Consider the following 14,475-nt stretch of genomic DNA (forward strand, 5'->3'; position numbering starts at 1 on the left):
AGTATTAGGAATTTTGGAATCTTCTCATTTTTTTAAAAGATTTTATGATTTGAGAGAGAGTGAGTGTGCACGAGCTAGAGCACCAGCGAGCACAAGCAGTGGGGAGAGGCAGAAGGAGAGGGAGAAGCAGACTCCCTGCTGAGTGTGGAGCCCAGTGTGGGGCTCGATCCCAGGACCCTGCGATCATGACCTGAGCCGAAGTCAGATACTCAACTGACTGAGCCACCCAGATGCCCCAAGAACCTCATTTTTTAATGAAAGATTTTTTAAAGCTCATGGTTATATATTAAGTATGCACAAACTTCCTCCTTGTTGACTGTGTTGCATATGTAATTGTGTGTGGGCTCATGAAAGAGGAAGAAAAGGTAAATCAGTCTGTTGTGTCTTTCTGTTAACTTATATACATACTCAGTTCTGCCCTGACACCTGGGCAGGAGGGGCCCTTGCCCTAGGCCCCATGCCCACTTTGCCCTCCTCTGGCCATGCCTCTCCCATAGTCCAGGGGCCAGGTTAGCAGCCATATCCTTTTATAAGCCCGAATTCCCTGCTAAATGGCCCTGAGCCTCTCTGCAGGGCCCATGGGGGTCTCTTCCAGGGGTTCATTCCTCTGAGAGCTACACTAAACGTCCAGGGGCTCAGGAATTCATACCTGGCTTTTCCAGGTCTTTATGGAGGTATATTGAATATATCCTTTATATATTTCAATATGACTTACAGGCCTCTGTTTCACTCAGCTTATGCTGTGGAACAAACTACCCTCAAATCTTAGAGGCTTAAAACATGAGTGGTTTAATATTTCTTATTCTGTGGGTTCATTGGGGGTTCCTTTGCTGCTCTTGCCTAGGCTCATTTATACAGCTGCATTCAGCCGGAGGGTCATCTGACCTGGAAGGTCCATGATGGCTTCAGTCACATGTCTGGCACTTGGTGCTGACTGGCTTATTTTCCATGTGGCCTCGCCTCCTCCAGAAGGCTTCTTCAAAGGTCTGTCTTAGGGCTCCAATCAAAGGGAGTTACTATGGAAGGTACAAGGGCCTTTTAAGGCCTAGTTTTGAAACTCAAGAAAAGTCGCTCTGCTATATTCTGTTAGAGCAAATCGCAAGGACAACCCAGATTCAAGGCAGGGAAAATAGATCCTATTGCTTGATGGGCTGAGTTGCAAAATCACCTTGCAGAAGGATGAGCGGGATAGAAGGAAAGGTTGCACTCCTCCTTGCAGACAGTTTACTGTAGACTCCATTTGTATTCCTATCCCATGCGGCGCAGATGTCAGAGGCAGTCCTGCAAAAACCATTCACACGAATCCCACTCAATCTGAATACAGTAATGTAATATAGTGAAGTTGATTCAGGGAGTCATTTGAGAGGAAAAGTAAAAGCCAAGGCTTGGGAACTGGTGGATAGGAAATGGTTGTTTAATTTGGAAGAGAACAGTACATAGTGTTCAGTGCTTGTCATTAATCCTATGATTTTCTTTTTAAATAGCTGCTGCCATCTTGAGTAAGGTAAATTTCTCTGTGGACCCTTGTGATAATTTCTTCCGGTTTGCTTGTGATGGCTGGATAAACAGTAATCCGATTCCTGAAGATATGCCAAGCTATGGGGTTTACCCTTGGCTGAGACATAACGTTGACCTCAAGTTGAAGGGTAAGTTTCTACTGGGGGTTGGTGACGCACTTTACGGAGAGCAGTACTTGACCGAAAAAACACAGTTTTGGATTTGAAGCATGCCTGATTACTTTTTAACTATATTAAAGTCATTTCCAAGATTTTTGAAAATGGAAGATTGAAAGGAAAATAGTGGGATTTCAGTCTCCCAGATCTCGAATATAAGCCTAGCAGAGGTTTCATTATGTTTGCATTAGCTAATAGTAAATTCTGCTGAAGGATAACGAGCATTTCCTTGAGATTGGTAACAAAGGAATAGTTAATGAAAGTTATTTTATATAAATATACTTATTCTGTTCAGAGCAAACCTCATCACATGCTTATTTACATCCTGGATTTTCATGGCTACAAAATGTACTTAACACCGCATTGTCTCTTGAGAACTCTGGATGACCTTGTGTTTGTCATATTGTTCCTGTTAACTTCTGACTTGGCTCTGGGGGGGACTTTTTTTTTCCTCCCATGGCCTCCGTAGTAATGACAGGCTCACACACACATACTCACATATGCGTATGGACACATACGTGTGTGTGCATACACACTTCAAAACTTGGAAGAGTCTTTTACTAGAGGCACTTCTGTTCGCATTAGATCTATTTTTTACTGAGCTATTGGAGGAAGGCACTTCAGGATGGAAGTAGGGAGATGGTAAGGCCAGATAAGGTAACTTTTGGGAAGGCAAAAATGTGTGTGTTTCGGGGCGCCTGAGTGGCTCAGTTGGTGAAGCATCTGCCTTCGGCTCAGGTCATGATCCCAGGGTCCTGGGTTCAAGCCCTGCATTGAGCCCCACATCAGGCTCCCTGCTCCTCGGGAGCCTGCTTCTCCCTCTCCCCCTGCTGCTCCCCCTGCTTGTGCACGCTCTCTCTCTCAAATAAATAAAAAAAATCTTTTAGAAAAGGAAGGTTTTTTCTTTTTTTGATAACTGAGTTATGCCACATAACATCTAGAAAGAATTTTTTAATTTATTTTTAACTCTTTGGTTGTAAACAACACAAGTTTATCATCCTAAAATTCTGGAGGTTGGAAGTCTAAATGAGTTGGCAGGGCTTCCAGGGGCTCGAGGGGAGAATACATGCCCTTGGCTTTTCCAGCTCCTGCAAGCGCCTTTATTCCTTGGCTTATGGCCCCTGCCACATCTTTAGATCTCTCTCCACGCTGACCTCTGACTTCCCTCCTCACATCTCCTCTCTCTTATGGAAAGACTCTGCTACTTATGGAGGTAGGGCCCCGCTCTATGACCTGATCACTCTATATCTCAAGATCCTTAACTGAATCCCACCTGCAAGGTGCCTTTGCCATGTAGGGACGCACAGGCACAGATCTGGGCATGGGGATGAGGACATCCTTGGGCAGGGAGAGCGCGCTCATCTAGCACAAGAAGCTTCCTGCTCTCTCTGTTAGCGTGAGGTAGTACTGTGCTGTAGCCCGAGGTTTAGAGCATTGCATTTGCCGAACTCAGCCATCTAAAGCTTTTCTTTTTCATCCAGTGTGTAAAATAATAGGATCTAGAGCTTTTAGAAAACCTAATCTTTCCAAGAAACTTTCGGATCAAATGTGAAGTGAAAAAGGTATGTTTTCTCTGTTCCATCATCGAATTTTTTTTTTTTCCTGTGTTTTGGATATTTGAGACTTTTGAACTCCAGAATTTCTGAGAAGTTAGAAGAATCCATCATTTTTCTCTCTACTCCATCTCCATTTTCCCAAGATTTTAAGTACGTGAAAATTGTCTCAATTTATATGTTTTAACAACTGTAACTATTGGCACAGTGATTAGATACCTATTGCCAGTTGTAAGGAAAAATGTGCTTAAGCTTCACAACTTATCCATAACTTTTCACAATATAAATCATATGGACTTAAATTTTCTAGGAGGACTTAAAAGTTTCATAAATTAGAATAAGAATGTGCAATAATGTCAGTTTGTCCCTAACCCAACAGGGGAGGTTCCCATACTATAGAACGATAAGACCTTGAGAAATGAATTTAATAATTCTTTCCCTGTATCGTATTAACTCACATTGGTCCTTCACCTACCATTCTTGCCTATTTCCCGGTTTCCCTTCTTTGGCTTTTCTTCCTAGATAGATGTGTGCACAGGTGCATGTATGTGCATACACATAGTCTTGCCCGTAGAAATGTCACTGAAGGATAAGAAAAAGATAAGATTTGCAGATAGATGCTCCTTACACATTATTTGAGCCAGAAGATTTCTATCTTCAGGGCATGAAGCAGTTAGAACAATTTAAAGCACTTCCCAGTGATGTCTTAATGTGAAATGAAAATCAGTACCAATGTGCTTTTCTTGAAGAGGACACTGTGTATGAGATTCTTGAGCATTCGTAGAAATAAGACTAAATTGTTGAGCGGCACACAGGGTTTTTTGTTTGCTTGCTTTTAAAAATGAAAAATTTTACTTATAAGCTCAGCTGGGAAAGTACAAAGAAACAAAAATTAAATGCAAAAAGTAAGAACGTTGCTCATAAATTCACCCATAGAAATAACTGCTAATGGAGCAGTTGGGTATACATCTTTCCAGGGTTTTTTTTTTTCCATTTGTGGGTACATATGCAAAACCTCATGTGCACACCCATCTATTTAAAAAACCTAGCTAAAATTAGGCATACCACTGTCATGTGCTTTAAAAATGATGTATTTCTCATAGACATGGATAATATATATATAAAACACTGTAATAAAGAGCCATGTGTATTCCAGAAACGGAGTTGTATTGAAAGAGTTGTCACAGTTTAATTTTTGATGTATACATACAGCTGAATCGCCCTTCAGAAAGTTATTTCTAGGTTTTTATATATTTTCTTGCTGAGTCTTCTCCATCAACTGGTTGTTGTTTGTTGTTGTTTTGTTTCTTTCTTTGTTTTTGGTGGTATAAAGTAGGGATCAGCAAACTATGGCCTGTGGGCCAAACCCAGTTCACTGCCTGTTCTTACAACTAAGTTTCATTGGGAGACTGTGCATCCGTTCACTTAGGCATTGTTCACGGCTGGCTGCTTTTGTGTTAGAGCGGCAGAGTCGAGGAGTTGCTACAGAGACCACATGGCCCGCAAGCCTACAATACTGACCCTCTGACCTGTAAGGAAAAAGTTTGCCAACTCCTGAAGCCGTTGTAAAGCTTTGATATATCTATATTGGATCTCGTTAGAATTGTCTTTTTTAAAAAGCTTTTGAGAGCGAGCACAAGCAGGGGGAGCGGCAGAGGGAAAGGGGGAAGCAGAGTCCCCACTGAGCAAGGAGCCTGACACAGCACTTGATCCCAGGACCCCGGGATCATGACCTGAGCCGAAGGCAGACGCTTTACTGAATGAGCCACCCAGGCACCCATAGAATGGTCTTATTAATTAATAGCTTTTTGGTGGCTTCTTTAGAATTTTTTAGAGCCTCCAGAATGGTGTTGAATAATAGCAATGACAATGGGTGTAATTTTCTTATGCCTAGCTTGGTTGGTGATGCCTCCGGTATTTCCCCTGCAACCCCTAAATATTTATTTTTCTTTGTTTTGAATGGGTATTCTTTATTGTGTTCTGTTACTCCTAGCTTGCAAAAAGAACTTCAATAATAAAACCAAAAAAAGTAAAAACAAGTCAAAAAGAACCTATGTCAAGTCCTGCCACCCAGTGATAACCTTTTAATGCGAATATATATACCAAGTTATAGGTCAAAAAGGATCATATATTCTGTGTTTATAATCTTTTATTTGACATGTTAACATCTTTTCATGTCAAAAATAGATCTTTACCATCCTTTGCCATGACTGCTTTGTATGGATATACTACCATTGATTCAATCAATTCCTATGTTGCCATTTAGATTATTTCCAAATTTTTTTCCCTCATTGTAAGGCACTCAGCATGAGCGTTGAAGCTGCAGACCTGCATTTGAATCCTGGTTTCCTTACATTTCTCCTCTGTGCCACTTTTGGCCACTCATTTCACCTACCTCAGTTTTCTTACCTTTCAAATGGGGATAAGAGAACCCATTTCGTAGGGCTTGTGGGGACTAGAGGAGATGACCTTTATAAATGATGCTTTATCCCAGTCCAGTTCCTGGCATACAATAGGCCCTCAGTAAATATTTGTTGTCTCTGCCTCCATTTTGTCTCACCACCAGTTCTGAGGTTCATGAAGTAATGTCTACCAAATGCTTTAAGTTTTATTCTGGTCTTATTGTTTGTAAATATCATGTGCTTTCAAAAATATTGAATACTGTCTAGATATTTTTCCTCACCCTTGGTAAAAAGTGAGAACATCCAAAAATAAAACCCAATACTACCAATCAAAAGAATACCATTTTCTTGTTGCTGATAGAGAACATACAGATACGGCTGTCCAATTTGTGAAATAAAATGGATTTGACAGACCTGGCTGATGAAAAATTGCCCTCTATTGAAGTCAGCAACCTGGCTTCATGAATTTTTTCTTTAAATGGCATATAAGACTCCGATTCCTAGTTGGAAGATAAAATTATTCCTTATTCTCTCCAAGAAGCAGGTTTTTTTTTTTTTTTTTTTAAAGCAGGCTGAATATAGTCATGTGTTTGAATGTCTCAAAATTTCCTTCCTACAAAACCTCCCAAATTTGTCTTCATGTGACCATGAAGATGACACAGCATGTGTTGCTTATGAACGAGCAGATGAAAATTTTGCAAATGAGCACTTATGAAACATGAGGCAATAAGTGAGATAGAACACGTGTCAAACAGAAGACAGATGACTCAAGGTAGGGCCAGCTCATTTCTATTATGGAATAGCAATCTTTGCCAATATTTTGTAAAGAAATGCAGTATATTATTGTGTTCAAGCACAGACAGCACCAGCAGAACAATAAGATGAAGTAGGGTCTATGCATTAATGAGCAAAGAAAGATGATTATGATTCATAGATGGGTGATTTATTTGTAAATATCTGCTGGCTAAGATTCAAATGGTTCTCATAATTAAATAACCCCCCCCAATCTTGTTTTGCTATAATGATCCTAGCCAAATCATCTTTTGAAGATAGTGGAAAGCTGAAAACTTCAGCTCCTATAAAGTCATTTGATAATTAAGAAGTTGAGATGATTGAAGACAGTGAATTGTGTCATTTTCCTTATGCCATGAACATAGTATGATGTACCAAACTGAGCTTTGACATCATTAAATTCTTTGAAACAGACATCAGATTAGAAAAAATATGAGGATACGGTGGAGAAGTGCTAGGGAGTAGACAGCCATTGGGGTGGGGTGAGTTTCTTGGTGAAACTCAGCCCCAGTAAATCTCAGTGAGTCTGCTGTATAAATGGGGGGGAGGGATGCTATTTATAGATTCCTGTTTTTGTGACCATGCTGGCTCTTTCTCATGTGGCCACACATGAAGCAGCAAGTTGCCAAATTACACATGTGTCATCATAGGTCCCGCACGCACAGAGAGGTGCTGCGTGAAGATTTGGGCTGGTATAGAAGACATTTTTTTTTTTTTTTAAAGATTTTTATTCATTTATTTGACACAGAGAGCACAAGCAGGGGGAGCAGCAGAGGGAGAGGGAGAGGGAGAAGCAGGCTCTCCGCTGAGCAGGGAGCCTGACATGGGGCTCGATCCCAGGATGCTGGGATGATGACCTGAGCTCAAGGCAGACACTTAACTGACTGAGCCACCCAGGCACCCCTAGAAGACATTTAGAATGTGAAATGAAATGATTTTACCTGAAAAGTCTTTTGTTGTTGTTTGCATTTTTCCTAATCCCAGAACACCATTTGAGCGTGGGGAGGGGAGGGGGTGTATAGAGTGTGAAGAAAGGGAAAGAAGTTGTCAGATTGAAAAAGTTTAGCAATTTCCTGTTAGGAAACACCCCCTTCAAATATGCACATGAATTTCTTTCTGAAGCCTCTTTGAAAAATATATATGTAGCTCTAGAATATGTTTTTCTAAATAGCTGAAGGAAGTGAAGAGGCCGTGAGAACGGCCATCATGTGTAAAAGCTGTGTTCCAGTAGTTCTGATAGTTAGGATTTTAGGCTTTCTTCTTGTGTGTCCCTTTCTACCCCCCATGCATGTCCTTGTCTTTTTAACTTTTCTGCCCCAAGCATTTGATTTTAAGATCTGATCTTTCTCCCTGTGGCTTTTACGTAGCTCTTCTGTTATAGGGGTTAAATTACAAATAAGTTGGGTATACTTGACAAGAACCAGATCTCTTCATTAGATTCATTCTGGGTTGTGTGCGCTTTAATTTGGGGAAAATATTTTCACTTCAAATAGATTGAAATGTACAGCATTTTGCCTGTGTTAATTAATCTGTGAACTCAAGACTATTGACTCGACATTTACTTTTTTCTTGGCACCAGTTGCTTTCAGCCACAAGTAACAGAAATCCCAACTCCACCTGACTTAAAAATAGAGAAGATTTTCTGGTTCATGTAACCAAAATGTCTAGTAGTAATGTGGACTTCAGGTAAGGATTGATGCAGCAGCTGAACCATGTCATTAAAGATCGCATTTCTTTATTTCTCTGTGCTTTGACATTCACTGTCTCATGATTTTTGCTAAGTCTATTTGGTCATAAGATTCTTGCCAATAGCAACCAGAATTTATACTTCCTCATTCACATCTAGCAAGAGGCATTGTGTTAGACACAGGAGGATACAGAAGTGCTGAGATTAATAAGGCCCTCAAGACTACCCACGTGGAACTTAAAAATCTGCCCATCACAAAATGTTTCAGTAAGTACTGTAATCAGGAGTCTAGAGGTGCACTGTTCAATACGGTAGCCACTAGCCACTTGTGGCCTTTTTTTTTTTTTTTTTAAGATCTATATAGTTGAGAGAGAAAGAACATGCAAGCGGTGGGGAGGGGCAGAGGAAGAGGGAGAGAAAAACTCAAGCAGACCCTGTGCTGAGCATGGAGCCTAATGTGGGACTCGATCTCACAACCCTGAGATCAGACCGGAGCCAAAACCAAGAGTTGAATGCTTTAGCCGACTCTGCCATCCAGGTGCCCCCCACTTGGGGCTTTTGAGTACTTGAAGCTAGTATGGCTAGCTGGAATTGAAATGTGGTATAAATAAAAAATACCCACCAAATTTCAAAGACTTCATTTTAAAAAACATGTAAAGTATCTCACCAAGAAATTGATGATTTATTTCCTCAATTACATATTGAAATGATAATATTTTAAGATTTATTTGGTTAAAATATATTAACCTCACCTGTTTCATTTTTCTTATTTTTAAATGTACAAGGAAATGAACAATGACCTATATGGCTCAGATAATGTTCCTATCAGTGCTGCGCTAGAGCCCTGAATAGGCCTTTGGAAAGGTGAGCTCTCTGGGAATAAATTCAAGTTTATGTTAGTGATAGAGTTCAGCAACAGAGAAGGGGCAGAGGGTACCTTTATTAAAAATAGTTCTCTACTCCCATCTCCAGTCCCTTTCTGTCCTATTACCCTACTAGTGTTCTTTGTGGCACTTATAACCATTTGAATTAACTTGTTTGTATATTTGCTCACCGTTTTTCTTAACTCTGTGTGCCATTTTGGGCTTCAGTGTGACTCAGCACCCAGCATCGTGCCTGGCACATAGTTGGTGCTTACTAATGCTTGTTAGAGAAGAAAAAGACTGTGCCCTGGGTGAGCGGCTCGGTGCAGTGGTGGGGGTGGCTGGCTGACTCAATGGAGAGGGGTGGCTTTCTCTTCTCTTCTTTCTCCCCCTGCCTCCGTGCCTAGGGCCTGACATACTGTTCCAGAAGAATCCTGAGATGCAGCCAGAGCTTGCCCCTGATGGGAGGGGAAGAGGGTAATTGTCAGTTGTTCTTCAGGGCAGGGGAATGGACAGTGAGACAGGCTATAGCCCTTCCTGGGGCTCCAAGACTCCCTGGTGGTGTGGTCTTGTGTAAGTTACAGTAAGGAAAAGGAAAACTCCCAGGACGGCATTCACATTTGGGTCTGAAAAGCAGTTGGGATTCTGCCACTTACTGGCTCTGTGACTGAGGCTGAGTTTCTTATCTGGTGATACTGTTGGATTAATTCAATGAGGTGCATCAAACGTCTTCTACACAGAATTCAATAAATAACATCTGTTATTGTTAATTTCACGAGGATTAAATTAACATTTTGAAAGCACTTGGCACGTAGTAGATGCTTGAGAAATGTTAGATTCCTAGCCAAATAAAAATTAAATATTGATAAGAAAACTTTACCAGCATCATTAAAGTAAAATGGTATGATGTAGTTTTTTTCTGGAAGTCTCACCATGCCCATAAATAAGGCAGCTGATCCCGAAAGGGACAAGCCTGGAGGAGGAAACAGTAGGTTAGGACACTCGTGTGTATTCCCAGCTTTTATTGGCAGACCTTGGTCATGACCTCAGACCTGGAAGATTTTGATAATCTGTTTGATTAGACAACACATGGGTTGGGGGAAATGCATTTTAAATCCCTCCCGCAGGAAAAAAGAGAAGAGGAAAGGGGAATTGGTGAAAACGAGAAGTGTCATCTTAGGCTGTTCTAGATCTTCTTTAGATGCCACTTTTTGTTGTTCACACCAGTTTGCCTTTCTTCCCTCTTTTCTTTCCCTTCTCCCTCAGGGATTCTTAACTCAAAAGGGCTGTCTATAGAATTCCGGGGACTTGAAGGGGAAAAGATGCTAACCTCTGATGGAACTTTAGCATTTTCTTTAGTTATGAAAGTAGGCAAAGCTCTGGTATTATGGGCTGTGGCACTGTTACCAATGGAAAGCATTATTTTTCTGTCTTGATACAAATGTTGCAAGTATCTTGAAATATTATCTACATACATCACCACTTCAAAATCATAGCAATGGTTAGACCCAATGCTAGATCTTACTATTTAATGACTTAATGAAGTAGCACATATATTATGGTGACAAATAGTAAAACAACTGTTTTGTTAACTGTATTTCAGAATAACTGGTTTCTGCTGTAAACCTGTGTTTCTTATGTACTCGTAAACATTATTTTGAGAGTGGTCCTTAGGTTTTAAGAGCCTGCCCAAGGAATGTATGGCACAAAAAAGATTAAGAACCCCTGCCTGGGTAAAGCTTGCTGGGGCAGGCCTCAAGAAGGTATAGTTTCATTGAACTCCAGCCTTTTGATGCATCCTAATCTAGGTGTTTCAAGCAGAGTTGGCTATTGTATGACCCCATGGGTCCACTCAATGCCCAGATCTTTGAATAGTCCACAGTCTCGAATGCCTGGGTGATGAGCACATTACCAACAGTTCATGTATGTTTATAAGGATATTAGATGAAACCAGAGATTTGTGTTTGGAGATTTGTGCCAATGCCAACCTGGCTGATTACAGTGCAGGCTTGATGTGATTACCTATACCACAGAATAAATATAGATGAAATAGTTGACTGAGTGTTGTCACAAGCCTCTTATGAAAGCAGAAATTCGGTACCCAACTAGAGATGATACAGCTTTTACTATGGTGTAGGTAAAAATGCTTAGAAGCAATACAAATGACTGAAGATCGTAACACCAAGTAGAGTCTTCTTTCACAAGTACATGATATGTGTTGTATGAAAGAGCTTGCTTGTCATCTGATCCTTGAAGACAGGGACTCTGGGTAGAACTTGGAATGTTAGAGGTAGAGGGGGACTATAGATCTGGAGGGGCTGTGAATGAAGTTCCAAGGAAAAGCCCGAATCCATGTAACTTGGCATTGTTGGGAGGAAGGCACGAACATGTCTTGGTGGGAGGTGACAGGAGTAAGATGGGCCAGTGAAGGATGTAAAAATCCATTTGTGAAATTTTTGACTTGCGGCAGAGAATGCTAAGGTTTCTGAGAAGTGGAGCTACAGCTTGGGCATGCCGTGCCTAGGAATAACGGCTGAAAAAAAGGAGTGGGGATGCAGACGAGGGGGCATTTTTGTAGTGTAAATATTGTAACACATTATGAAAAGTTTCCTACTAGTTAGCTTGCATGTTGTGGGAAGAAAGAAACACTTTTACTTTAGAAGATGGCCGACTAAATTTAGGTTCTTTTGACTAAATATAACTTCTTTGGCCTGACTGATGACACAGGATATGGGCATCCCGAGAAAGACACATACACACCTACAGGAATACTTCTCAGCTTGCCTACACCCAGGCCCCGTTTTGCACAGTTGGTGTGTGTAAGTGTATTTTACTTGGCAGTTGTTCAGAAGGGTTGCATATTTTTGAACAGCCACTTCCTGAAAGACCATGACTGGAAAGGGAAGAAAAATCCTGGCTGGTGTTGGTGGTAACAGTTCCGAGGAGTACCCACGTGAGCAGTGGTAATGATTCCGGAAGCTCCTCCACATCCCCACGTGATGGTGCTCTTGGTTGCCACAGGCTGGAATGATAATGGAGCTGAGAATGTGGGATTTTTGCAAGAACTTCCAAGGGTCATCTAGCTTTCACAGCAGAAGCAGATGACTGAGATCTCCTGGACCTTGAAACCTGCGTCTTTAGAGAAATGGGTTAGTCACTTACCTTTACTGTACTCCTAATTGGTCAGTGGCAAAACTTAGGCACCAGAAAAATGGAAAAGTTGCTTGCACACAAAAATACGTGGCCAAACAGAGTTGAAAATTTCACCCTTGCATTTCCAATATCCCTGATGAGACGGCTTCAGGTGTGCTCTCCCTCTCAACTCTGAGAATATTTCAACTGCAGCTTGACAGTGTGGATAGGTTGAGCAACTTTAAGATGTGGCAAAATCCCCACTTCTCCCCCAATATATTACTAATGGGCAGGATTTCTACTCATTACTGTGAAGTGAGCTTTTAATGATTAAAAAAAAAAAAAAAATCCTAGGAATACACACGGAGAAGGGCCTAGCAAGCCAGGCACTGTGTAGAGATGACTTTCTTTAATAATGCCCTTAGTTGAATTCTCTAAACTGAACTCCCACCACGTCTATAAGATGGAAGATGGATCTGTGCTTTGCCAATGAGGAAACAAAGGCACCGAGCAGTACTGTTAGCCAGCCCAAGATCACATAGCTAATGGGCAGTGGAGCTAAGATTAGAATTCAGATGGTTTGACCCTTAGCGCCTCGTAAAAATATTGACAACCAAGAAGGTGGTATTTTTCCATTTTATAGTTGTGAAAGCTGAGGCTTGGAGAGGTTAAGTATTTCATAGTCACACAGCTAGTGACCTATAAAGTCACTGTTGTCCAGAAGAAATGTAATGTGAGTCAAAAATGCAAGTCACCTATTTTACATTTTTAAACAGCCGTGTTAGAAAAAGAAAAAGGAAACAGGTAAAATCCCATGATTGTCTAACCCAACATATCCAGAGAATTGTCATTTCATGTAATCAATATAAAAACATATTCACAAGACAGTTTACATCCTAAGTCTTGGGAATCCGGTATGCTTCTTACACTTGCAACACCTCTCCATGTGGACAAGCCACATTTCCGGTGCTCAGTAGCCCCACGTGACTCCCAGCTTCTGTGGCGGACAGGGCCACTCTAGAGCCGTGCTTCTCACTGACGGCTGCGCACTGAATTCACGAGGGAGCCCAAACAACACCGGCGCCCAGGGCCCATCCTTAGAGGTTTTGATGTAATTGGTCTGAGGTGGAGCCTGGCCTTCTGGATTTTTTAACCACTCCTCCCCTGCCAGGTGACTTTGTCATGGTGCCAAGTTTGAGAACCTACTCGAGGGTGAAAACCAAACCCAACTGAGTCAAGCACTGTAGGCACTGTCCATTGGGGAAAGTTCTCTGAGTTTTCTGAACTGAGACCCATTCAAAACTACTGCTCTCGCAACATCTTCTGCTAGATGACATTAGAGAATACCAGGCGATGCCCTAATTCATTAGTTTCTCTTAATTTACACTTCCCAACCTTTTGGCCAAGTCCCAGAATAATGTAGGAGAAGAAAAAGGATTTCTGTTTTCCCCTTGATCTGCACGCTGGTCTGGATACACACCAGGCAAGTAAATTAAGACCTAAAGGTCTATTACTTGAATTGAGGTCAGAGGTGTCGGTGTCCGTCTGGAAACTCTGAACTGTGGAGAAGAGGAAGTTAGGGTTTGCAAGCTGCGGGTCATTGCCAGAATGAAACATGTCTGGTGGGGAACGTGTGGGAAGTGCTGGGTGAGGAAAGCAGGCAATTGTGGCTCCGCTGAGGTCTGAAGGCTGCACAGCCCATGGTGTGGCAGGACGTCTATGGAACTGCTCTTGCCGGAGGCCTTGCGACTGCCCGAGCGCTCAGCCAAAGCCGCCATGTGCCTGTGACACCCGGGATGCAGGAGTCAAAATGTCTCCCCTCGCCACAGCTTCCCTTGTCCTTCGAATGCTTTGGGAGTCATTTGGAAAGAGTTTTATATTGCCGCCTTTTTTTTTTTTTAATTCTGTTAATCCCCATACATTACATCATTAGTTTTATTTTTTTTTTTAAGATTTTATTTATTTATTTGAGACAGAGAATGAGAGACAGAGCATGAGAGGGAGGAGGGTCAGAGGGAGAAGCAGACTCCCTGCCGAGCAGGGAGCCCAATGCGGGACTCAATCCAGGGACTCCAGGATCATGACCTGAGCCGAAGGCAGTCGCTTAACCAACTGAGCCACCCAGGCGCCCTACATCATTAGTTTTAGATGTAGTGTTCCATGATTCGTTGTTTGTGCATAACACCCAGTGCTCCATGCAGAATGTGCCCTCCTCAATACCCACCACCAGGCTAACCCATCCTCCCACCCCCCTCCCCTCTAGAACCCTCAGTTTGTTTTTCAGAGTCCATCGTCTCTCATGGTTCGTCTACCCCTCCGATTTCCCCCGCTTCATTCTTCCCCTCCTGCTACCTTCTTCTTCTTTTTTTTTTT

The 14,475-nt window shown here is 41.8% G+C and overlaps 1 protein-coding gene across 1 annotated transcript in view; it reads left to right on the forward strand.

Moving 5' to 3' along the window:
- PHEX (phosphate regulating endopeptidase homolog X-linked) overlaps positions 1-14,475 on the forward strand; it is a 217,000-nt gene that overhangs the window by 13,664 nt on the left and 188,861 nt on the right. Inside the window, exon 4 of the mRNA XM_035000704.1 lies at positions 1,485-1,646. Coding sequence (XP_034856595.1) covers positions 1,485-1,646 — 162 coding nt within the window. The remainder of the gene's footprint in view (positions 1-1,484; positions 1,647-14,475) is intronic.

This window comes from Mirounga leonina, unplaced genomic scaffold (assembly GCF_011800145.1).
Source record: "Mirounga leonina isolate KUSES-001 unplaced genomic scaffold, KU_Mleo_1.0 Mir_101595, whole genome shotgun sequence".
NCBI classification, from domain to species: Eukaryota; Metazoa; Chordata; class Mammalia; order Carnivora; family Phocidae; genus Mirounga; species Mirounga leonina.